Source organism: Stegostoma tigrinum, unplaced genomic scaffold, assembly GCF_030684315.1.
Source record: "Stegostoma tigrinum isolate sSteTig4 unplaced genomic scaffold, sSteTig4.hap1 scaffold_103, whole genome shotgun sequence".
Taxonomy (NCBI): domain Eukaryota; kingdom Metazoa; phylum Chordata; class Chondrichthyes; order Orectolobiformes; family Stegostomatidae; genus Stegostoma; species Stegostoma tigrinum.
The window spans coordinates 151,676-178,565 of NW_026728055.1; the positions used below are offsets into that span (position 1 = coordinate 151,676).

At 45.3% G+C, this 26,890-nt stretch overlaps 1 protein-coding gene across 5 annotated transcripts in view; it reads left to right on the forward strand.

Annotated features, from left to right (window-relative positions):
* The window catches only part of LOC132207574 (uncharacterized), a 196,757-nt gene that overhangs the window by 118,265 nt on the left and 51,602 nt on the right, over positions 1-26,890 (forward strand). The window contains exon 6 of one of the 5 annotated variants that reach the window (XM_059643529.1): positions 10,739-10,967. The exons of 3 other annotated variants lie outside the window; for them this stretch is intronic. In XM_059643529.1, the coding sequence (XP_059499512.1) occupies positions 10,939-10,967 (29 nt within the window). In that variant the 5' untranslated portion in view covers positions 10,739-10,938. Of the gene's footprint in view, positions 1-10,738; positions 10,968-15,634; positions 16,236-26,890 lie in introns of those variants that run through there. One more of the 5 variants, XR_009443590.1, reaches the window with a different exon arrangement.

Sequence of the window (26,890 nt, forward strand, 5' to 3'; positions counted from 1 at the left end):
TGATTGAAATGTGATGCAGTGACTGAGGGAAATGGGATGCAGTGACTGAGGTACTGGGAAGTAGTGACTGAGTGAAATGCGATGCAGTGACTGAGTGAAATGCGATGCAGTGACTGAGTGAAATGCGATGCAGTGACTGAGTGAAATGCGATGCAGTGACTGAGTGAAATGCGATGCAGTGACTGAGTGAAATGCGATGCACTGACTGATGGAAATTGGATGCAGTGACAGAGCAACATGAGGTGCAGAGACTGAGTAAAATGAGAAGCATTGAATGCACTGTCTGTGAGATACGGGAAACAGTGACTGATGGAAATGGGATGCAGTGACTATGGTGAAGGGGATGCAGCGACTGAGTGAAATGGGATGCAGTGACTGCGTGAAATGGGATGCAGTGACAGAGTGAAAGGGGATGCAGTGACTGAGTGAAATGGGATGCAGTGACGGATGCAAATGGGATGCAGTGACTGAGTGAAATGGGATGCAGTGACTGACGGAAATGTGATGCAGTCACTGAATGAAATGGGATGCACTGATTGTGTGAAATGGGATGCAGTGACTGAGGGAAAATGGGTTGCAATGACTGATGGAAATGGTATATAGTGACTGATGGAAATGGGATACAGTGACTGTGGGAAATGCGATGCAGTGACTGAGTGAATTGGAATGCAGTGACACACGGAAATGGGATGCCTTGACTGACGGGAATGGGATGCAGTGATTGACGGAAATGTGATGCAGTGACTGATGGAAATGGGACGCAGTGACTGAGAGAAATGGGATGCAGTGACTGAAGGAAATGAGATGCAGTGTCTGAGTGAAATGGGATGCAGTGATTGTGTGAAATGGGATGCAGTGACTGATGCAAATGGGATACATTGACTGAGGGAAATGGGTTGCAGTGACTGAGGGAAATGGGATGCAGGGACTGATGGAAATGGCATGCAGTGTCTGATGGAAATGGCATGCAGTGTCTGACGGAAATGGGATGCAGTGTCTGTTTGAAATTGGATCCTGCGACTGAAGTTAATGGGATGCAGCAACTGAGGGTAATGGGACGCAGTGACTGAGTGAAATGGGACGCAGTGACTGATGGAAAGGAGATGCAGTGACTCTGTGAAATGGGATGCAGTGACTGAGTGAAATGGGATTGCCGTGACTGTGGAAAGGGGATGCAGTGACTGAGGGAAATGAGATGCCGAGACTGAGTGAACTGGGATGCAGTGACTGATGGAAATGGTATGCAGTGACTGACGGAAATGGGATGCAGTGTCTGTTTGAAATGGGATCCTGCGACTGAAGTTAATGGGATACAGTGACTGAGGGTAATGGGATGCAGTGACTGAGTGAAATGGAATGCAGTGACTGAGTGAAATGGAATGCAGTGACTGAGTGAAATGGAATGCAGTGACTGAGTGAAATGGGATGCAGTGACTGAGGGTAATGGGATGCAGTTACTGAGTGAAATAGGATGCAGTGACTGATGGAAATGGGACGCAGTGACTGAGTGAAATGGGACGCAGTGACTGATGGAAAGGAGATGCAGTGACTCTGTGAAATGGGATGCAGTGACTGAGTGAAATGGGATTGCCCTGACTGTGGAAAGGAGATGCAGTGACTGAGGAAATGGGACGCAGTGACTGATGGAAAGGGATGCCTTGACTGTGTGTAAAGTGAAGCATTGAGTGAAATGGGATGCAGTGGCTGTGTGAAATGGGATGCAGTGGCTGTGTGAAATGGGATGCAGTGGCTGTGTGAAATGGGATGCACTGGCTGTGTGAAATGGGATGCACTGGCTGTGTGAAATGGGATGCAGTCACTGTGTGAAATGGGATGCAGTGGCTGTGTGAACTGGGATTCTGAGACTCAAGTGAATGGGATGCCGTGTCTGTGGGGAATGGGATGCAGTGACTGTGGTGAAGGAGATGCAGTGATTGTGTGAAATGGGATGCAGTGACTGCTTCAAATGGGATGCAGTGACTGAGTGAAATGGGATGCAGTGACTGAGGGACATGGGATGCAGTGACTGAGGGACATGGGATGAAGTGACTGAGTGAAATGGGATGCAGTGATTGAGGGAAATTTGATGCAGTGAATGAGTTAAATGAGATGCAGTGACTTAGGGAAATTGGATGCAGTGACAGAGTGACATGAGCTGCAGTGTCTGATGGAAATGTGATGCAGTACCAGAGGGAAATGGCATGCGGTGACTGAGGTACAGGGAAGGAGTGACTCAGTTCATGGGGATGCAGTGCCCAAGCGGACTTGGGGTGCAGTGAGTGAGGGAAATGGGATACAGTGCCTGAGTGAAATGTGACGCGCTGACTGAGTGAAATCGGATGCAGTGACTGAGTGGAATGGGATGCAGTGACTGAGTGAAATGGGATGCTGTGACTGAGTGAAATGGGATGCTGTGACTGATGGAAATTGGATGCAGTGACAGAGTGACATGAGCTGCAGTCACTGAGTGAAATGAGAAGCATTGATTGCACTGTCTGTGAGATACGGGAAACAGTGACTGATGGAAATGGGATGCAGTGACTGTGGTGAAGGGGATGCAGCGACTGAGTGAAATGGGATGCAGTGACTGAGTGAAATGCGATGCAGTGAATGAGTGAAATGAGATGAACTGACTGATGGAAATTGGATGCAGTGACAGAGTGACATGAGCTGCAGTCACTGAGTGAAATGAGATGCATTGTTTGATGGAAATGGTCTGCAGTAACTGACGGAAATGAGATGCAGTGACTGAGGGTATATGGGATGCAGTGACTGAAGGAAATGGGATGCAGTGACCGAGTGAAATGAGATGCAGTGACTGAGCAAAATGGGATGCACTATTTTTGGGAAGTAGGATGCAATCACTGATTGAAATGAGATGCGGAGACTGTGGGAAAGGAGATGCTGTGTCTATGGGAAATGGGATACATTGAGTGTCGGAAATTGAATGCAGCGTCTGTGAGATACGGGAACCAGTGACTGATGGAAATGGGATGCTGTGACTGTGGTGAAGGAGATGCAGTGATGGAGTGAATTGGGATGCAGTGACTGAGTGAAATGTGATGCAGTGACTGCGTGAATTGCGATGCAGTGACTGCGTGAAATGGGACACAGTGACTCAGTGAAATGTGATTCAGTCACTGAGTGAAATGTGATTCCATCACTGAGTGAAATATGATGCACTCACTGAGTGTACTGTGATTCAGTCACTGAGAAAACTGTGATGCAGTCACCGAGTGAAATGGGATGCAGTGGCTGAGTGAAATGGAATGCAGTGACTGACGGAAATGGGATGCAGTGACTGAGTGAAATGGGATGCAATCACTGAGTGAATTGCAATGCAAAGACTGAGGGAAAGGTGATGCTGTGACGATGGGAAATGGGATGCAGTGAGGGTGTGAAATTGAATGCAGCGTCTGTGAGATACGGGAAACAGTGACTGATGGAAATTGGACGCAGTGACTGTGGTGAAGGAGATGCAGTGATTGAGTGAAATGGGATGCAGTGACTGAGTAAAATACGATGCAGTGACTGAGTGAAATGTGATGCAGTGACTGCGTGAAATGGGATGCAGTGACTGTGGTGAAGGAGATGCAGTGACTGAGGGAAATGGGATGCAGTGACAGAGTGACATGAGCTGTAGTGTCTGATGGAAATGTGATGCAGTACCTGATGGAAATGGGATGCAGTGACTGAGGTACTGGGAAGGAGTGACTGAGTTCATGGGGATGCAGTGCCCAAGCGGACTTGGGGTCCAGTGAGTGAGGGAAATGGGATACAGTGCCTGACTGAAATGAGATGCAGTGACTGAGGGAAATGAGATGCAGTGACAGAGAGAAATGGGATGCAGTGACTGTGGGACATGGGAAGCATTGACTGAGTGAAATGCGATGCAGAGACTGAGGGAAAGGAGATGCTGTGACTCTGGGAAATGGGATGCAGTGAGTGTGGGAAATTGAATGCAGTGCCTGTGAGATACGGGAAACAGTGACTGATGGAAATGGAATGCAGTGACTATGGTGAAGGAGATGCAGTGACTGAGTGAAATGGGATGCAGTGACTATGGGAAATGGGATGCCTTGACTGACGGAAATGGGATGCAGTGACTGAGGGAAATGGGATGCAGTGACTGGGAAATGGGATGCAGTGACTGAGGGAAATGGGATGCAGTGACTGGGAAATGGGATGCAGTGACAGTGGGAAATGGGACGCAGTGACTGATGGAAATGGGACGCAGTGACTGAGTGAAATGGGACACAGTGACTGAGTGAAATGGAATTGCCGTGACTGTGGAAAGGAGATGCAGTGACTGAGGAAATGGGATGCAGTGACTGAGGGAAATGGGATGCAGTGACTGAGGGAAATGGGATGCAGTGACTGAGTGGAATGTGATGCCGTGACTGAGTGAAATGGGATGCAGTGACTGAGTGGAATGTGATGCTGTGACTGAGTAAAATGCGATGCAGTGACTGCGTGAAATGAGATCCAGTGGGGAATAAAATGGGATGCAGTGACTGGTGGAAATGGGATGCAGTGACTGGTGGAAATGGGATGCAGTGACTGGTGGAAATGTGATGCAGTGACTGAGGGAAATGTGATGCAGTGACTGAGTGAAATGGGATGCAGTGACTGAGTGGAATGGGATGCAGTGACTGAGGGTAATGGGATGCAGTGACTGATGGAAATGGAAGCAGTGACTGAGTGAAATGGGATGCAGTGACGGAGGTACTGGGAAGGAGTGATTGACTTAACAGGGATGCAGTCCCTGAGCGGGCTTGGGGTGCACTGACTTAGGGAAATGGGATACAGTGACTGAGTGAAATGGGATGCAGTGACTGAGTGAAATGGGATGCAGTGACGGAGGTACTGGGAAGGAGTGATTGACTTAACAGGGATGCAGTCCCTGAGCGGGCTTGGGGTGCACTGACTTAGGGAAATGGGATACAGTGACTGAGTGAAATGGGATGCAGTGACTGAGTGGAATGGGATGCAGTGACTGAGTGGAATGGGATGCAGTGACTGAGTGGAATGGGATGCAGTGACTGAGTGGAATGGGATGCAGTGACTGAGTGAAATGGGATGCAGTGAATGAGTGAATTGAGATGCAGTGACTGAGTGAAATCCGCGCAGTGACTGATAGAAATCGGATACAGTGACTGATGGAACTGGGATGCAGTGACTGACGGAACTGGGATGCGGTGACTTTGTGAACTGGGATGTGGTGACTGTGTGAACTGGGATGCGGTGACTATGTGAACTGGGATGCAGTGGCTGAGTGAAATGGGATGCAGTGACTGGTGAAAATGAGATGCAGTGACTAAGGGAAAGGAAATGCAGTGTCTGTGGGAAATGGGATGCTGCGACTGAGGGTAATGGGATGCAGTGACTGAGGGTAATGGGATGCAGTGACTGATGGAAATGGATGCAGTGACTGAGTGAAATGCGATGCAGTGTTTCTAAGGAAAGGAAATGCAGTGTCTGTGGGGTATAGGATGCTGCGACTGAGGGAAATGGGATGGAGTGACTGATGGAAATGGGATGCAGTGACTGAGGGAAATGGGATGCAGTGACTGAGGGAAATGGGATGCAGTGACTGAGGGAAATGGGATGCAGTGACTGACGGCAGTGGGATGCAGTGACTGATGGAAATGGGACGCAGTGACTGAGTGAAATGGGACGCAGTGACTGAGTGAAATGGAATTGCCGTGACTGTCGAAAGGAGATGCAGTGACTGAGGAAATAGGATGCAGTGACTGAGGCAAATGTGATGCACTCACTGAGTGAAATGGTATGCAGTGACTGAGTGGAATGGGATGCAGTGACTGAGTGGAATGGGATGCAGTGACTGAGTGAAATGGGATGCAGTGACTGAGTGGAATGGGATGCAGTGACTGATGGAATTGGGGTGCAGTGACCACATCAGTACTGGGTGATGATCCTGGCCAGGTGTTAGATTTCAAAGTCGATGATCACCTTGGTGATAGCGATCACAATTCTGTTATGTTTACTTCAGTGATGGAAAGGGATAGGTGTACACCACTGTGCAAGAGTTATAGCTGGCGGAAAGGCAATTACGAAGAGATTATGCAAGATTTAGGGAGCATAGGATGGGGAAGGAAACTGCAGTGGATGGGCACAATAGAAATGTGGAGCTTATTCAAGGAAAAGCTCCTGTGTGTCCTAGATAAGTATGTACCTGTCAGGCAGGGAGGAAGCTGTAGGGTGCGGGAGCCGTGGTTTACGAAGGAAGTGGAATCTCTGGTCAAGAGGAAGAAGAATGCTTCTGTTACTTTCAGATGTGAAGGCTCAGTTAGGGTGATTGAGGGTTACAAGGTAGCCAGGAAAGACCGAAAGAGAGAGCTCAGAAGATCCAGGAGGAGACATGAGAAGTTGTTGGCGGATAGGATCAGGGTAAACCCTCAGGCTTTCTCTCGGTATTTAAGGAATAAGAGAATGACAAAAGTAAGATGAGGCCCAATCAAGGATAGTAGTGGTAAGTTGTGTGTGGAGTCAGTTGAGATAGGGGAAGCGTGAAATGAATATTTTTCAACAGTATTCACTCTGGAAAACCACAATGTTGTCGAGGAGAATACAGACATACAGGCTACTGGACTAAGTGGGATTGAGGTTCACAAGGAAGAGGTTTTTGAAATCCTACAGAGGGTGAAGATAGCTATGTCCCCTGGGCCGGATGGGATTTATCCTCGGATCCTCTGAGAATCCAGGGAGGAGATTGCCGAGCCTTTGGCATTGATCTTTAACTCATCATTGTCTACAGGAATAGTGGCAGATGACTGGAGGATAGCAATTGTGGTTCCCCTGTTCAAGAAGGGGAGTAGAGACAACCCTGGTAATTATCGGCCAGTGAGCCTTACCTCAGTTGTCGGTAAAGTGTTGAAAAAGGTTATATGGGATAGGATTTACAATCATCTAGAAAAGAATAAATTGATTCGGGATAGTCAGCACGGTTTTGTGAAGGGAAGGTCGTGCTTCACAAACCTTATTGAGTTCTTTGAGAAGGTGACCAAACAGGTGGATGAGAGTAAACCGGTTGATGTGGAGTATATGGATTTCAGCAAGGCGTTCGATAAGGTTCCGCATAACAGACTATTGTACAAAATGCAGAGGAATGGAATTGTGGGAGATATAGCAGTTTGGATCGGAAATTAGCTTGCTGAAAGAAGACAGAGCGTGGTAGTTGAATGAAAACGTTCATCCTGGAGACCAGTTACTGGTGGTGTACCGCAGGGGTAGGTGTTGGGTCCACTGCTGTTTGTCATTTTTATAAATGACCTGGATGAGGGCGTAGAAGGATGGGTTAGTAAATTTGCAGACGACACTAAGATAGGTGGAGTTGTGGATAGTGACAAAGGATTGGTTGCAGAGGGACATAGATAAGCTGCAGAGCTGGTCTGAGAGGTGACAAATGGAGTTTAATGCAGACAAGTGTGAGGTGATGCACTTTGGTAGGAGTAACCAGAAGGCAAAGTACAGGGCTAATGGTAAGATGCTTAGTAGTATAGATGAGCAGAGAGATCTTGGTGTCCATGAACACAGATCCTTGAAAGTTGCCACCCAGGGTGACAGGGCTGTTAAGAAGGCATACAGTGTTTTAGCTTTGATTAATAGAGGGATCGAGTTCCGGAACCAAGAGGTTGTGGTGAAGCTGTACAAAACTCTGGTGCGGCCGCACTTGGAGTATTGTGTACAGTTCTGGTCACCGCATTATAAGAAGGATGTGGAAGCTTTGGAAAGGGTGCAGAGGAGATTTACTAGGATGTTGCCTGGTATAGAGGGAAGGTCTTAGAATGAATGGCTGAGGGACTTGAGGCTGTTTTCATTCGAGAGAAGAAGGTTGAGAGGTGACTTAATTGAGACATATAAAATAATCAGAGGGTTAGATAGGGTGGATAGGGAGAGCCTTTTTCCTCGGATGGTGACGGCGAACACGAGGGGGTATAGCTTTAAATTGAGGGGTGAAAGATATAGGACAGATGTCAGAGGTAGTTTGTTTACTCAGAGAGTAGTAAGGGAATGGAACGCTTTGCCTGCAACGGTCGTAGATTTGCCAACTTTAGGTATATTTAAGTCGCCATTGGATAAGCATATGGGCGTACATGGAATAGTGCAGGTTAGATGGGCTTGAGATCGGCATGACAGGTCGGCACAAGATCGAGGGCCGAAGGGCCTGTACTGTGCTGTAATGTTCTATGTTCTATGGCTAGCTCTCCCTGTGCTCCGTGTGATTTAACTTCCCTCTTGGAGTACCGTGAGGAACCTTCTTGAACGCCTTACTGAAGCCCGTATGCGTCCATCTTTCTGCCTTAGTCAATGCTCTTGATTACTACTTTAAAAAACTCAATCAAATTACGAGTTATGATTTCCTGTGCACATGTGTCCTCGGATCCCATGGACTGTTTCCTGTTCTAACAGTCTTCAAATGGGGGATCTTGTCAAAAGCTTTGCTGATGCCCAAGTAGACTGTATCAAATGCATTGCCCTCATGCACACACCTAGTTAGCTCTTCAATCATAGAGTCATACAGCACAGAATGAGGACCTTCAGTCCCAATCATCTGTACTGATCAGGTGTCCCAAACTTAACCGCTCCCATTTGCCTGTGTTTGGTATCCGTCTAAACCTTTCCTAATTGTGTACCTGTCCAAATGTCTTTTAAATACAGCAATTTTATCTGCCTCGACCACATCTGTTGGCAGCTCCTTCCATTCACGAACCCCACCCCCCCCCCCACCCCTTGTGGAAAGTTGGTTGAAAGTCAAAGCTGTGAATGTTAGAGATTCATCAACAAACCTCTTGCTGTCAACTGAAAGAAACCAGAGCTGATAAATCTCATTAGTAAACAAAATCATAGTTCTCCAGATTTAGTAAACATTATTTAGTAATTCCTCTTTTAATAGCTCTCACACAGTTGGCTGTCACTGAGGGGACTTCTCCTTGTACATTTCCTGCCATTAACCCAGTGCACTCTACAGGGACAGAAGACAGTAAAACTAAATAAAGAAACTCTAATTGAAAGAAAGAAGAATTATGGAAATGTCCTGCCCTCACCCCTTCTTTCCTCACAACCGCTCCCCACCCCTTTCACAAAGAACGATCAAACGAATGCTGTTGTAACATCTTACTTTGTTCCAATCCCAGTTTATTTGTTGCTGAAACAGACTTTCTTGCTATTGGTCCCTTTGCACTTAATTATTCCAATGCACCCTGCGCACCTCCCGCTTTCTATTCTCGATAAAATCAGGGTCTTCTGCTGTTTATGTTAACCGTTCATAGCACATCCTGTGCCCCTTGACCTGCATCAATTCCAAGTTCAGCAAATCCTCAATTTTAATATTAATTAATAGACTCTAGTTTCGGTTTCAAATCCCTCCACGGTCTTGAATCCCTCCCCTAATCTCTGTAATCCCCTCCAGTCTCCTAGTTTTCAGAGCTATCTACAGTCTTACACTAACTCATTCCTGAACATTTCCAGTTGTAGTTAGCTCACAGGTGGCATTGCTGTGAGCTGCCAAGGTACTAACACTGGAATTTCTTTCCTCAACCAGTTATTCCTCATTTCGTACACTGAGCATGAGTGACCTGCAGTGAGGTCTCAAGGAATTGGTGCCAGTTCACCAGAGGATGAAGTCACACTCCATTTCAGCAACAGGGGATTCAGATGAGAACTGCAATGGGGATGGGGTGGCCGACAGAAGAAGGATTGGTGCATTGGCAGGTTAGAAAGCCTGCCATTAATGTCACGGAGCAGGAAAGACTCTGGCTTCAATCTGGCGCAGTGTTTGGAACCCATCCACTCCAGCACTGAGTTGTGGCCAACCTGATGGGAACAGTTACAGATTGAGTCATGATTGGTATCTCTGCTCCAGAAAAAGCAGAAGCTGTTGTGGTACAGTCGTGGGTGGGCCCTTCTGGAGCTAGAGTTACTCAGGATAAACACAATAAAAATCATCAGCTTTCACCTGCAGTGCCACAGTCACAGGGATCGCACTCTGTGGGAGCATTAAGCAAGAAAAAGGCACCTATAATACTGGTATGAAGGAAATAAATGAGGGCAGTTGATATTTGCATGCATTATGGCATAGATTGTTCAACATTATTGTTTTGAAATATCGATATTGTGACGGCATTTACTGTTGTTTGTAGACAAGTGGTGCAGTGGTAGTCAACAGCCAAGGAGAGGGAAGGTTCAGCCTTGTTAGTGGAATTTGAGCTTACATTTACCTGTATTACAGTTGGTCGAGTGGATCACAGAAAGTCTGGCAACAAAAAAGCTGCAATGGTTACCTCGTCACTGCTTCCAACTCCTCCTCTTTCTCAGCTGGTGCCCGATCACTGGCAGCGACAGCGTACCCTCATGATGCCAAGGTTGGAGACTATCAAGAATCATGACGACACCGGCCCTTCTCTGTACTGCAGGACTGCCCCAGAGTGCTCCAGGCAGCAGAAACAACATTGAACTACTCCAGTGGTCTGCACCATTACATTTCCTGTGGTACTTTATGCAGCCCCTCTGAGTGTGTAATACACACTCCCATATGGACCACGTCATCAAACAAAGGCTCTTGTCACCTCCTCGTTACTTCAAGTTGTTCAAATGAGGATGGCAGGGCAGAATATTGAAGAATTATTACAAAGTCTTCTGTTCAGTATCCTGCTGCTCTCTGACAAGGAAAACTGAAATGTACTTGATTTTCATGTAATTTTGATTCCCATTACAGGTCCTTATGGGAACAGGAAAAATGACAAGCTGGAAAATTTTGCAAGTAATCTTTGGGCCAGCCTGGAATCTTCCCATCCTCTGGCCATGACCTTGTGACCCTGCTTGGAGGTTGTAGTTACAGTTTCAGAAGTGATCAATTCCAGTGAGGATGTCTGTACTAAGGTGAAAGCTCACGCACAGTTCTTCACGACGGGAAAAATGGCTCCATTCAGACTCTGGAGATTCAGGTATCCCACTGAGAATCGTTGTCTCCTTCATCATTCACCTTATTCCAGTCACCTGTCCTGCTCTGTGTGATTTCTGTCCATTCTCTCAGTCATGCTTGTCTGAGGGGATAGCCACTACTGTAGCCCTGTTGTTGACTTGTGCAGTATCCTCACAGTCAGGGAATGCTTCCCCATTCCTGAGAGATTTCAGTTGGCTTAAACAGCTCTGAAAACCACGAAACACTTTTACAAGAGTCAGCGGAAATCCACTTGCATCTAACCTGTAAGTAGTTGGTGATATCTCTATCCTCACTGCACTGGATTAAGAGAGGATTGTAACTGGAATACTGAGGTCAAAACATTTACCATTAGCATCCAAGCAGCATTACGCATACTTCCATCAGAATGTGAATCAGATGACAGGGATTATACCTAGCACTTGGAGAACTGACAGAAACCCCAGGTTACCGTGTCAGGAAAGTTCCAGTGAATGAAGTGCCAACCGAGCACTTACCATTCGGGGGCAGTCTGTGGCTAAAACCCCACTCACTGAGAGATGCTGGCCAAACAGAGACTAGTGTCTCGCCATTGCAGGTGGTGCCACCAGGAAGGGTGGCTGATGCTGGTACTGCAATTAATCCAATGCTATTAGTGAGTCATGAACAAATTGGGGTCGTGGGAGAGGTTTTCTGGCCAGGGAATCAGGAGGTTGTAAGAAAAGGTAGTCAGGTGCTATCTGTTTGCCATCGCTACTAATATGGCATGGCGGATCAATGGTTAGCACTGCTGCCTCACAGCTCCAGGGACCCAGGTTCAATTCCAACCTCAGGTGACTGTCTGTGTGGAGTTTGCACATTCTGTATATGTCTGCATGGGTTTCCTCTGGGTGCTCCAGTTTCCTCCCACAGTCCAAAGATGTGCAGGTTAGATGGCTTGGCCATGCTAAGTTGCTAAGAGTGTCCAGGTATGTGTGGGTTAGGTGGGTTATAGTGGAATGGGTGTGGGTGGAATGCTGCAAAGGTCAATGTTGGGTCAAAGGGTCTGATTGTACACTGTAGGGATTCTATAATTAAGAGTTTTACTTCTCAAACTTTCTGTGTGATATTTGTTCAGCCTCAGTTATTAATTGCCCACTCAGGGGAGTAAAGACCATTTACCAGCCTTCCCAATCGAGACTGCATCAGGGTAAAACTTGAAAGACAGTCAGGTCCGTACTTACACTCTCCAGCTCAAACCCCGCATAAAGAGAGGGGTGTTAAATTCTACCCGTCATGTACAAAATCCAGCACCTACGTGATTGCCTGCAAAAATGCCATCCATCACTGCCCACAACAGAAGAGTGAACCTGGCAGAAACGCAGAATTGCTACAACGCAGAAGGAAGACATTCAGCCCATCATACTTGCCAAGCTCTCTGAGCACTGTAATTTAAGGCCAATCTTCTACCTTTTTCCAAAAACCCTGCATGTATTTTTTTTTTCTGTTTAAGTAACCATCCCTCTTGCGTGCCTTCGCCGAATCTGCCACCACCACATTTCCGGGCAGTGGATTCCAGGCCCAGATCACTCACTGGCTGAATAAAGTATTTTTTCTCACTGCCCATTTGCTTCTTTTGTTAGCATCTTTGAAACTGTGCCCTCTGGTTCTAGATTCATTTTAGGAGTGGGAACATTTTATTCCTAGATAACAAGGTGTAGAACTGGATGAAGAGCTTTCTGAACTTTCGTCAGAAAAATGAAGAAGGGTCTAGGCCTGAAATGTCAGCCTTCCTGCTCCTCTGATGCAGCTGGGCCTGCTGCGTTCATCCAGCTCAGCACCTTGTTATCTCAGATTCCCCAGCATCTGCAGTTCCTACTATCTCTGAAGCATTTTATTCCTATCTGCTTTCTCCTGAGCACTCATGGTTTTGGAAAGTTTCTATCAAGTTTCCAAGGAAAGCAGTCCCAGTACCTTGAAAAAATCCTCATAACTGAGTTTCTCATCCCTGAGAATCATTCTCATAAATGGAGGCGTTGTGACAACATCACTGGACTAGTAATCCGGAGATTCAGGTAATCAGAATCAACTTTCACCATGACGCATGTTTGAATCCAATTTCAATTTAAAAACAACACCCAGGAATGAAAGTCTAATGGCGCCCATGAAATGGACCAACGACTGTGCTGCACATTTCTATGACTCTATGTCTCATAACAGGTCGCAGTACATTGGAGTTTTGTGTCATCTGCACAGTACAATGTTGTCCCCTGCACACCCAAGCCTAGATCATTTATGTCCGTATCAGGAAAGCAAGGGTCTCAATACCAGCCTCAGGGGAACTCCACAACAAACATCCTCTCAATCAGAAAAACACCCATCACACTCTCTTTCTTGTGATCAGAGATAATGGGAACTGCAGATGCTGGAGAATCCAGGATAACAAAGTGTGTAGCTGGATGAACACAGCAGGCTGAGCAGCATCTCAGGAGCACAGCAGCTGACGTCAGCTTTGGTGCTCCTGAGATGCTGCTTGGCCTGCTGTGTTCATCCAGCTACACACTTTGTTATATTACACTCTCTTTCTTATCCCTCAGACAATTTTGGATCCCTTTCATTCTGAGATTTTCTTCAAAAATTGTACAAAATGCTTTTGGATAGCCCATGCACAGCACAACAGCATCTTTGTCCTTTTCAACCTTCTCTGTTACCTGCGACTATCTCAAGCATCCAAATGATGTGGGCAAGTGGATACTGACGTTATTGGATCTTAAGACACGGAAAATAACTCATTGATAATGTGGTATCCCAAATTAGAACCATCAGAGATTTACATGTCGGTGATAATTTACGCACATGAGAGGGGTGCAGACACTTAGAGCCATTCAGCCGCTAGGTGAAAACATTTCCGAGTTAATTGCCACCCTGCGCAGAGTGCACATACAAATCTTGATGACAAGCATGACCCCCAAGTCAGACAGCATCATTAGTATTGCTTCCAGATTAAAAATAACCCAGGGAGAACAAGACACTGCCTTTCAGACAGGTGTGGAGATAATTCCCAAATAACTAGCTTGATCCCAGACCATAGATGGGATGTACAATTATGGATTGACCAGATAAGGAACCAGCCAGGGTGCTCAATGATAACTGGTTAACATGGCGGGGAAGGGAGTGAAAAAATAACGAGACGTGCTAATCGGAATTGAGCTGTATTTGTGTGTTAAGTATAATTGAAGGGGCGTAAGAAGTGGGAGAGGGCTGTGGTGGCGGGTGGAATGATTGATGGAAGTCGCATTTGCTTCTTGTCCAAGTTTAATTCACTTCCGGAGACGCCGGTATTATTTTCAAATTGGCGCTATTTGCAGCGTAAAATTGCAATCGCCAAATGTTATGCTGACTCCTGAGACAGCAGGTTGGCAACCCCCAGTGAAAAGGGACCAGGTACCAACGCTGCATCACCTTGCAGTTCTTAATCCAGGATGATAGAGAGTTTGGAACAGTCCCGGCCAAGTTGAAGTTACAGCATCCATTTCCATCAGTTAATATTGTGACGAGCATAATGTTTAAATGTGCAGTTTCACCTGTTCAATTCTTGTCTATCGACCAATAAATACAGATATTGCAATGGTGGGAAGGATTAGCGGGATGTTAGAAAGCAAAGCGGTGTTATTTTCAGAAAATGGATACAAACCAGAGATTTTAAAAGGATTAGTTCCACCCCTTTCCCACCCCACCCCACCCCCAACACGCACTCTTTGGTAGGGGTTTCCTTTAAGAGCGCTTCCAGAAATAAACCTGCCTTGGCCCAGGATCTGTCCTATTTGGTATGAGAGGGATGTGATGATTTGGCTCCTGTACAATCTTCCTCCGCCATGCGGCAGGGTAGGAGCATTGAAAGCAGATCTCAGCTCTTGTGGAGAGAGAGAGAGAGAGAGAGCGTGAGGCAGCGGCTGCGAAACGCGATGGGGGTGAGGACGGACTGAAGAACCATGGCATCGCCGCTGTGTACTTAGTGCAGCCACCAGGCTCTCGGGGGAGGACAGCAAGGAGAATTTTGTGTTGTCCTTTTTATTTGCAATAATCCGGGGTGGGGAAGGGGAGAGAGAGCTGAGATAATGGGAACTGCAGATGCTGGAGAATTCCAAGATAATAAAATGTGAGGCTGGATGAACACAGCAGGCCAAGCAGCATCTCAGGAGCACAAAAGCTGACGTTTCGGGCCTAGACCCTTCATCAGAGAGGGGGATGGGGAGAGGGAACTGGAATAAACAGGGAGAGAGGGGGAGGCGGACCGAAGATGGAGAGTAAAGAAGATAGGTGGGGAGGTAGGGAGGGGATAGGTCAGTCCAGGGAAGACGGACAGGTCAAGGAGGTGGGATGAGGTTAGTAGGTCGATGGAGGTGCGGCTTGTCGGGGGGAGGAAGGGATGGGTGAGAGGAAGAACCGGTTAGGGAGGCAGAGACAGGTTGGACTGGTTTTGGGATGCAGTGGGTGGGGGGGAAGAGCTGGGCTGGTTGTGAGGTGCAGTGGGGGGAGGGGACGAACTGGGCTGGTTTAGGGATGCTAAATCTCCCCTTCCCCCACCGCATCCCTAAACCAGCCCAGTTCGTCCCCTCCCCCCACTGCACCTCACAACCAGCCCAGCTCTTCCCCCCCACCCACTGCATCCCAAAACCAGTCCAACCTGTCTCTGCCTCCCTAACCGGTTCTTCCTCTCACCCATCCCTTCCTCCCCCCGACAAGCCGCACCTCCATCGACCTACTAACCTCATCCCACCTCCTTGACCTGTCCGTCTTCCCTGGACTGACCTTTTCTCTCCTCTCCACCTTCGGTCCGCCTCCCCCTCTCTCCCTATTTATTCCAGTTCCCTCTCCCCGTCCCCCTCTCTGATGAAGGGTCTAGGCCCGAAACGTCAGCTTTTGTGCTCCTGAGATGCTGCTTGGCCTGCTGTGCTCATCCAGCCTCACGTTTTATTATTTTAGGAGAGAGAGCTGTTTTGGTTTGTGATACAAGAGACGAGGCTGTCTATGCCTTTCACCCATCGGTAGCTCTCCTCCTGTCCCTGCCTCTATGCACACACTCTGCCAGGCATAGTCTTCCTCTGTGTGTGTGTGTGTGTGTGTGTGTCTCTCTCTCGCTTCAGCTCCTAAAACCTAAGATGCATCGGATATAAAAACACGCACATAAACACACACACACACACACATCAACAAGCCATGGAGAAAGATCAGGAATTACTGCAAGCTGTCAAAACCGAAGATGTAGCTGCAATGCAGAAGCTGTTGCAAAGGCCGAAACAAGGCAAAGCGAGTGAGTACCCTTTACACACCGTTCCATTGGCTGATGTGAATGTGCCTGCGTTTTTTTGTGTGTGTGTGTTTTGCAAATGTCCTGTTATTGTGGAGTAGGAGGGGAGGGAGTTTGGTCTGTTGTTCAATATGGGCTCTCCTATCTTGACCGATGCTGTTAGTGGCTCTTGATACAGTGCAATCGGTGGGAATGTAGCATTAGCCTGAATAGTGCGTTCTCTCTCCCTCAGACAGCTCCCCTGCATCCCTTAGCTTCACAAGCCGGCGCTTTCTGCTCCTAACAGCGCAGATTGGACGTTGAGGATAGATAAGGTCAATACTGGGAATCCTAGATTCCCTATCAACCGGGCAAGAGATTGCAGATGGTTTGTAGCGAATCCACGGTTGAGATACAACGCACAGAATCAGTTCGTATAAGGGGAAAGGTGGTTCTGGAGGTTTGCACTGTTCTGTTTCGGCAAAAAAAGTGCCCGACCAGAGAATATCAGGCCAGTGACTAAGATGGTTAAACAGCTAATTCTAGTGGAAAGCTGTCAAGAAGGTAATAGCTCAGAGTCTCGCTTCTGAGGAAGTGCAAACTGGAGATCTTGTTTGACCCACTCTGTGCAGGTTGTTGCTGCTGTGTTGCAAAGAGAGCCTAGAGACGTGAGGGGGGACTTGGATGTGACAAATGCAGTGACTCCACACCCGGGCAGTGGTTTGGCAACATGATTCGGACCCCGTTAGCTTGCAGCCCTCTGACGCTGTTCCCTTACTGCCGGATGCTCACTGGCTCGCACGCCCCAAACAACCGGGGCTATTTTAAATTTAATCCCTTGACTGATGGGCTGACAAGTGCCTGTTGATGACAAAGCAATAGATGCTGCAGATCTGGTAATTAGAAGCAGTTTTGCTGGGAGACGCTTTAATTGATAGATTTCAATTCTAAAATTAACCAGGATTAAACGGGGGAGACCTCGAGCTGGCTGATCTATGATGTAGTAATAACAGTATTTTCGGAAAGATTGTCTGAGACGCAGGAGTGATGTCTCTCCCAGCTATCCTGGCTGCAAGGAGGAGGAAAAGGCAACCCTTTCCGAACAAGGCACAGTGAGGATTTCTGAAACATTTATGTATCGCTTAACTGGAAACTTGATAATGTACGCCACAATGTGGGAGGGGGAATCTTATTCAGTTCTATATTTGCCTAAAGCTTCACTCCAGATATTTTGTTAAAAATAAAAGAATAATGGGATTTGAAGGGTACACTGTGAGTAAATCGTGGGAAAATGTTAATTTATTTTGATGTGACTTGCTCCTACATGAGTAAAACATATTGTGATTAAGGATGATGGAATAAACTAAAAGCATTATTTGCCAGGATGAGATTCTGTCATAGTCTGGAGATGCGCTGCTCTGCTATCCAGTTATGAAGAGCTGCTGTAGTTGTGTTCTACAAGACTCCAATTGTTGGATGCAGTGGAAGTCTTTCAGGAGAAGACACCATGTCCCTTCTAAAAATAGTTTCTTACTGATTTATCATGTCACACACAGTACTTTGATTTGTAATTTTCTGGCTTATTCTCTGGTGTTGAGAACCTTTGTGGGTTGACTCTCCCTTTGACCTCATGATCCCTGTTGAGTTTAGATTTTGAATGCGTGGCCTGTGCATTTGTTGGATTTCTCTCTATTGGTTCTCTAAGTTCACTGACTGAATGCAACACTGTATCAATGTTTACCAATAATGATCATATCTGTGATGATGATGCTATTTTCCTTGGGACAGATAATGAAAATCTCCATGCTTCACAAAGTCTGTCTTCGTGTCTATTGGTGCTCCATAATTGGTGACCATGCCTTCAGCTGACAATGCCTTAAGCTCTGGAATTTCTTCCATAAACCTCACCACTCCTTTACCACCCCCCCCCCCGACCATGTTCTCCTTTACATTATTGGTTATAAAATACCAGAGCGGTTACCTGTGTTGATATCGCCAGTGTCACGTTTGATTAGATCATTCCTCCTATGAAATATTGTGAGACATTTTAGTTTTACCAATGCAAGATGCATACATGCTGTTGTTATTAGACAATAAGTCGAGGTGGGAGGGTGCGGTATCATTGGGATTTAAATGGCTGGAGAGGCCTAACGCCAAATACCCAGCAGGTAGCTGTGTTGGGGCTGGGTTTGAGGGTGGGGTGGCAGATGGTGACTGTCTCTTCTAAATTAGCCCATGCTCCCATTAGAGGATCATATGTAATGCCTTGCTTATCACCAGTCTTCAAAATTCTGACAACACCCCAACTCCCCAACATATCCTCACTAGGGCCTACCAATTCTTCTCACTTGGTGAGCTGAATCTGGAACAATTGTCTAAGTCCCAAGTGCAATACCAGTAATGATCACGTCTTCTGGTGGTGCTGCTGGTACAGTGCTGGAATGCTGCCAATCTCTTACTGGCCTGAATCTCTCTGAGGCAGGACATCTTCATGTATAAGCGGAGCAATCAACCCATCAGATGGTTGCAGAGCTTAGCAGACTTCCCCACCTCTGTGCTTTTAGTCAAAGAGGTGGGGAACCCAGAGTCTTGTGTCATTCAGCCCTGAGGCAGTTGACCCTTACTTGCCTTCTGAAGTAGTATAGCAAATAGTTCATAAAAATGGGCAATAAAATGGTGACTTTGCCAGCATAATCCACATAATTAGAACTTTTCTTTATTAAATTGGGAACTCTGTGTGGTGTGTGCAATGCTAATGGAAGTACAGATCCTGGCTAAGCCCAGTGTTCTGTCTCCACCTCCCATGATAATACAAGGTACTGACTGATTGGTTTCTTGGCTGAGACTGTGGTCACTTAGTTGGCAGCCAAAAACACGAAGCAGTGTTTTTAGGAGAGGATGAGACAAAATATTTAGAGTGTCGAGAGGGTCCACAAAGTTTTGCAACTGAAGACATAAAAGCTGCTAGAGTTTAAAAATAACTTGGATCTGTATTTGAACTAACATTACTGTAGAGGGCCAAGAGCTGGAAAACAGGATTCAACTTGATAGTTTTAATTTGGCTGGCAAAGATGCGCTGGGCCAAATGCTCTCCTTCCATTGCTGCAAATTTCCACGATACTCCAAAATCATGTCAAAGATTTCTGAAGAAGGGTTTTGGCTTGAAACATCAGCCTTCCTGCTCCTCTGATGTTGCTTGGCCTGCTGTGTACATCCAGCTGTACATCTTGTTATCGCTATTGTAGAGCATCTATGTGTCCCACTGTTATTTTACTATCGTGCCAGATGTGTAGTACATGATTTCTCTGCAAGTTGGTATGACAAATTAAAATCATGAGACATTTTTATTCTCTTAATGATAAAACTCAAAATTCCAACTGCACCTATGTCAACTCCTGTGCTGTAACATGTCTTTACAGATTGAAAGGTGCATTTTATTTCAGTTGGGATGATTCTTGGATTTCTGCCAGACTTCAGCAGTTTGAGGTTTGCTGTGACAATTCCATGCCTTTTGACCTTCAACACAATCACAATGAAAATGACGTGGAAATTACAATATGGATACTGTGTGTGTGTGCGTACCTTGTGATATTTGATATAATCATTTGATATAATCAGTGGCGTTACTTTGGAGAGGTTTTGGTCTCCCCTTTGAATATTGAAGTAGAATGTAAAGCTCTTCCAGAAGTTTCGCTAATGACATAGAGCATCAGTCTGATGAAAACCTACCTCTTCCCCTTGCTACTATCTACTTGTTATTGCAGTATCAGTTTCTGAGACATGCCTTAGAATCCATTAAAGACGTGAATAAAGGCAAACAGTTGCCACTCACTCTAACCAACGTTTTTGTATAAAGATTTTACCCTCTACATGGACATGAGTCTTAATCCCATGTGCCCACTCTGTTCCAGTGAATGCTTTATTCATCCTTACTTTGACCACTTGCTTAACCTATTCCTAAATATTGACTTGGCTGCCTGTTCAGTCATTAATTCTGGTTGCACGTTTTGAACTCTGTCTGTTTGATGCAGCAGTTGGAAACAAGGGCTTGTGCTGCTTTAGTTATACCATCAATAGAGACTTTAAATAGTCATTAAAGAAAGGAAGAACTGGCACTGAATAAATTACCTGGGGTTTTTTTGTATTCATTCTTAGAATGGAGCTGCTGCTGGCTGGCCAGTATTTATTGCCCACTCATAGCTGCCCTTGACAAGGTGTTGGTGAGCTGCCTTCTTGAACCATGGCTTGGAGGGCAACTTGCAGGTGGTGGTATTCCCATAAATTTGCTGCCCTTATCCTTCTAGATGGTAGTATTTATGAAAGTGTTGGTTTCTAAAGAGCCTTGGTGAATTTATGCAGGGGATTTTGTAGATGATGTGCACAGCTGCTACTTCCCATCACTGGTGGAGGGAATGAATTTTTCTCGCTGTTGCTTTGTTAACTGTAGCAGCTTGCTGTGCCTAAATTGACTGCTGCATTTCCTGACATTGCAATAGTGACTACACTTCCAAAATATGAATACTGCTGAGAAAAGGCATATTTTGCTCCAGTTTTTCAACTTGCACTTAACAGGACAATTCACATCAAATACAATGTAAAAGGATCAACTATTATAGTAAATAAGAAGTGAGTCCTGGTGTTTTCCCTGTGGAAACACCTCAGAGTCCACTGTAATTGCTTTATTCATCTTTACTTCAACCATTTGCTGTACCTGTTCCTAAATATTGATGTGGTTCCACTTCCAAATGAATCAGCACTCTCTTTGTGTACAGCTTTTCCCTTCACTTCTTGCAAATTGCCCCAATAAGTGCAAGATGAAAAGGATAAACAAAATGTATTTTTTTCAAGTTCTGTATTACCAACTGATGACTGCCAAAATACTTCATTGGCTGTAAAGTGCTTTGGAATGTCCTGAGGTCATGAAAGGGAAGAAAGAGAAGGCTTTCTTTCTTAACATTGTGCATTTCACAGCTTTAGGATATCCCAAACAACTTCTGGCCAAGAGAATAGTTGAGAATTGGAGTCACTGTCGTAATGTGGAAACACGGCAGTCCATTTGTGCACGGTGAGATCTCACAAACGGCAACATCACAGTGACCAGAAAACCCCTTCAGTAATATCAGTTCAGAGCTTAGTATTGACCAAAACACCAGGATAACTCTGCTTGACAACAGAGGCATTACATTACCTGAGAGGGAATACGAGTATTTAACAACTAGACACCTGAAGCCACAATTTCAATGGGTAGAGTGTTGGTTCGAATGGTATCATCCAAAGGTCAGCACCTCCAACAATGGAGCACTGGGTATGTTAGCCTAGATTTTCTTCTCAGGTCTATAGATCCTGACTTGAACAATGACATTCTGTCTTAACGGTTGGAGTGAAACCCACTGAGCTGCAGCTAATATAGAACATAGAACATAGAACATAGAACAGTACAGCACAGAACAGGCCCTTCAGCCCACAATGTTGTGCCGACCATTGATCCTCATGTATGCACCCTCAAATTTCTGTGACCATATACATGTCCAGCAGTCTCTTAAATGACCCCAATGACCTTGCTTCCACAACTGCTGCTGGCAACGCATTCCATGCTCTCACAACTCTCTGCGTAAAGAACCTGCCTCTGACATCCCCTCTATACTTTCCACCAACCAGCTTAAAACTATGACCCCTCGTGCTAGCCATTTCTGCCCTGGGAAATAGCCTCTGGCTATCAACTCTATCTATGCCTCTCATTATCTTGTATACCTCAATTAGATCCCCTCTCCTCCTCCTTTTCTCCAATGAAAAGAGACCGAGCTCAGTCAACCTCTCTTCATAAGATAAGCCCTCCAGTCCAGGCAGCATCCTGGTAAACCTCCTCTGAACCCTCTCCAAAGCGTCCACATCTTTCCTATAATAGGGCGCCCAGAACTGGACGCAGTATTCCAAGTGCGGTCTAACCAAAGTTTTATAGAGCTGCAACAAGATCTCACGACTCTTAAACTCAATCCCCCTGTTAATGAAAGCCAAAACACCATATGCTTTCTTAACAACCCTGTCCACTTGGGTGGCCATTTTAAGGGATCTATGTATCTGCACACCAAGATCCCTCTGTTCCTCCACACTGCCAAGAACCCTATCGTTAATCCTGTACTCAGCTTTCAAATTCGACCTTCCAAAATGCATCACCTCGCATTTATCCAGGTTGAACTCCATCTGCCACCTCTCAGCCCATCTCTGCATCCTGTCAATGTCCCGCTGCAGCCTACAACAGCCCTCTACACTGTCAACGACACCTCCGACCTTTGTGTCGTCTGCAAACTTGCTGACCCATCCTTCAATTCCCTCATCCAAGTCATTAATAAAAATTACAAACAGTAGAGGCCCAAGGACAGAGCCCTGTGGAACCCCACTCACCACTGACTTCCAGGCAGAATATTTTCCTTCTACTACCACTCGCTGTCTTCTGTTGGCCAGCCAATTCTGTATCCAAGCAGCTAAGTTCCCCTGTATCCCATTCCTCCTGACCTTCTGAATGAGCCTACCATGGGGAACCTTATCAAATGCCTTACTGAAGTCCATATACACCACATCCACAGCTCGACCCTCATCAACTTTTCTAGTCACATCCTCAAAAAACTCGATAAGGTTTGTAAGGCATGACCTACCCCTCACAAAGCCGTGTTGACTGTATTTGATCAAGCCATGCTCTTCCAGATGGTCATAAATCTTATCCCTCAGAATCCTTTCTAACACCTTGCAGACGACAGACGTGAGACTTACTGGTCTATAATTGCCGGGGATTTCCCTATTTCCTTTCTTGAAGAGAGGAATTACATTTGCGCCTCTCCAGTCCTCAGGTATGACTCCAGTGGAGAGCGAGGATGCAAAGATCTTCGCAAGTGGCGAAGCAATTGCATTTCTCGCTTCCCAAAGCAGCCGAGGACAAATCTGGTCCTGGCCTGGCGACTTGTCAATCTTAATGTTTGACAAAATTTTCAGCACATCAGCTTCCTCTATCTCTATCCATTCCAGCATGCACACCTGCTCTTCAAAGGGTTCATATCCAATGATTGATTTGTATAGTGAGTGAAAGGAAAATGGTGTAAACACCACACTGTGCAGCCTGCTCTCATTCACTCACTCGGAGCAAATTTTCAGAAACTTGCCAGTAGATAGTGAGTGCACCTTCTTATTAAGCTGCTGCTTGTAGCCGCTCCTGCCAGGAGACCTGCTGTCATGGTGTGCCAATTCTGTCTGTCTTATGCCACCCTCATACATCGGTTGTGGTTTGTTGGCAGCCATTCTGTGACACCACTCTGTGACCTGTTCCTGGGAAGATAGGGTTCTCCTGTGAGGAAAGGTTGGATCTGTACCAGTTGGAACTTAGAAGAATGAGAATTGATCCTATGGCAATATATAAAATCCTGAGGGGACTTGATACATTGTGTACAGGGAAAATGTTTCCTCTCGTGAGGGAATCTCAAAAAAGGGGGTACAATTTAAGAACAGGAGGTCTTCTTTCTATGATGGAGACAAGGAGGATTTCCATCAGAGGGGTATGGGTCTGTGGAATTCTCTTCCCCAAAAAGTATTGGCGGCTGTACCATTGACTTTATTCTAGGTTGAGTTAGATGGTTTTTTGATAGATGTGGGAGACGAGGGCTTGGGGAAAAGGGACAGAGGGGCTTGAGTCCACAAGCAGATCAGCCACTGGATGGTGGAGCAGAGTTAAAGGGCTGAATGGCTTTCTGTTGCTCTCAAATGACATGTTCCTATATTCCGTTCTAACATCCATCATCCAACTGCACATAGGTTGACCCCTCTTCCTGCTGCTGTCCAGAATCTCTTAGCTTGTAAGCTCAGATCAAATAGCCAAAATTGTGACTCTTTTTTTCTGGGTGTCACTTATTAAACTTGGAGAGAGGAAAAAGGAGTATATGAGTACCTTTTGTTCTTCTCATTTTAGATTCAATCTTTTTATAATATTTCTGAGAACTGCTTGAGAAACAGAGTCGTAGAATCATACAGCATGGAAACAGATTCTTCAGTCAAACCAGCCCGTGCCAAACATATTTTCGAGCTAAACTAGTCCCACCTGCCTGCTCCTGGTCCATAACTCTCCAAATCTTTCCTGTTCATGTACGATTCTAAGTGTCTTTTAAGTGTTATAGCATCTAACTCAGGAAATGAATAGTTTTTTTGTGGGTGCATGTGGAATGTACTGTATCATGGTGAGGGAAAGTAAAAGGTGTATTCAGATTGAGGAAATGAATGCTGGCCTGAACAGAATTGGTTGCTTTGTATGGCCTTATTGATTTTGCTTGCCTCTCGTACCTTGTCGTAAAACTGCTTATAACTTCAAGGAAGGCGAATAGCAATTGCTGTGGGTTTTGCAGAACACATTGTAACTACATACAGATTTATTTTTTAAAAAAGCTATTAAACCAAAGAAATGGAATTGCACAATAAATCAGAAAGTAACGTGGCAGCCTAGCTGCTTGCTGAAGCACTTAGACTTTGTATAGATGGCTTTGTGCTTTGCCATCCACTTTCCACAATGGTTAAAATCATAAAATTGTACAGCACAGAATGAGTCCATTCAATCCATTATGCCTGGGTTGACTGGCGGAAAGAGATTTCTGATCTGTCCCGCTTCCCAGTCTTTTCTCTGCACCACTGCAAATATTTCCCATTTTAAACTACTTCATTCCTCCTGCCTCAGAGCATCTTGCTTTCATTGTGCTGCTTGGGTTGGCCTAGAAACACAATTGGCAAAGTGGGTGGCAAGAGAGGTGATTCATTCTGAATGCCTCTTTTTAAAATATTATTTATTTATTGAATGTGGGCATCACTGATACGGGGCCAGCATTAATTGCTCATGAGCAGATGCTCCTGAGCTGCCTTCCAAAACCACAGTATTCCCAAAGCGATGATAAGGAGGGAGCTGCAGAATTCTCAATCAGTAAAGATGATGGAATGGCAACATTTTCATGTCAGGATTGTGTGTACATCCGAAGATTGGAGGGAAACTGAGAAGTGATGCCCCCATGTGCCTGCTGTCCTTGCCCTGCTGGTTGGTAGATGTTGTGGGTTCTGGAGAAACCTTTGAAGAAATGTTGTTGCGTTACTGCACTGTATCTTGTAGATTCCAGTTGGAGCATCCACTTTAAGGCATCTACTTGCATCCTCATTCGAGATTCTCTATTCTGAGTGTAAGGAGCCACTTACTATGCTAGTATTGTATGGTGCTGACTGTTTACAAGCTGCCAATCAAGATGAAGTCATGGAGAAAAGAAATAGCTGTGATGTGAAGGTACATGACAGATTCCATTGTTACTGTATTGGCTTAGAAGAAATATCACCATTGAGTCAAAAGGTTGTGGATTCAAGTCACACAGCTGGAGAGTATCAGAGAGGGTAAGTGAAGAAGGGTGTTCCTCATGACTGGAGATTGCAGAACCAAAGGTCACAGACTAAGGATGCACAGTTGAACGAAGATGAGGAGAAATGTCTTCGCCAAGAGAATGGTGAGCCAGTGGAATTTTCTATCATTGAATATTTTTAAGACAGAGTTAGATATTGTTCTTCGAGCTAAAGAGATCAAAGAATATGGGGAGAAAGCAGGAACAGCAATGAGCAGGCATGCTCATATTTTATGGTGGAGCAGGCTCAAGAACTGAATGGCCTACTCCCAGTCCAATTTTCTCTGTTTCTATGTTAAATTGGGAAAGGGGAATGGATAATCCGGTCGTTAATTAATTATTGCTTTAAGCATAAAATTAAACTGAACATTTATAACTCACTGACCTAGTTCCAAACACACATAAATAGGATTCAGACTTGATTGATATTCCCCAATAAGGACAAACCAAAGTGCTTTGAAACAGACAAAGTGTAGTCACTGCTGTAACATAGAGAATGTATTTACATAAGTTCCTACAAACAGTAAATTTACTTGCATGAGCTCCCACAAACTGTAATGTGATAATGACCTGATAATCACTTTTAGCAATGTTGATAGTGAGATCTCACCTGTTTTTCCTCTAAAGAATACCATGTGATTTTTTTTTACTTCCACCTGGGAGAGCAAACAAAGGTACAGATTTATCACCAATGCAGCACAGCAGGACAAGAAATGAGAATTGTTACGATTCCAGCTGCTTCAGCAAGTGGAATAGTCAAACCCCAGAATAAAACCTGCCTCGCTAGATCTTTTTCCCCTTTGTCAAACCTTGTGGTCTTTCACTGAAACATAAGCACATCAGACTACAGATTAGATTTTACCAATAAAACAGAAGTTTATTACATTGAAGAAATAAAATAAACCAAAATATCAAATATAGCAGTTTCAAAAATTTCAGAACACATTGCAAAAGAAAGTTACCCATGAGAACTTTCCCCTTGACTACTCTCAAACTTAAAGCTTAGCCTTCCTCAGTATTTTCATAGTCTGCAGAATTCTAACAAAATACTTTAACTGTTCTAAACACGAGATAGAAGTTACAGAGACAGAGACTGCATTGTTTTAAATGACAAAGGAAATGCTTTTGTAAAGCGCAAAAAGTGTAGCAATGAGATAAGTACAGGAATAAAAGATGGATCCAGAAAAGGTGTGAATGCTTTCAACAGTTCCATTACCAGCAGCTTTCCAATACAGCCGAAGGCAACATGTTGCTTTATTCTGAAACCTC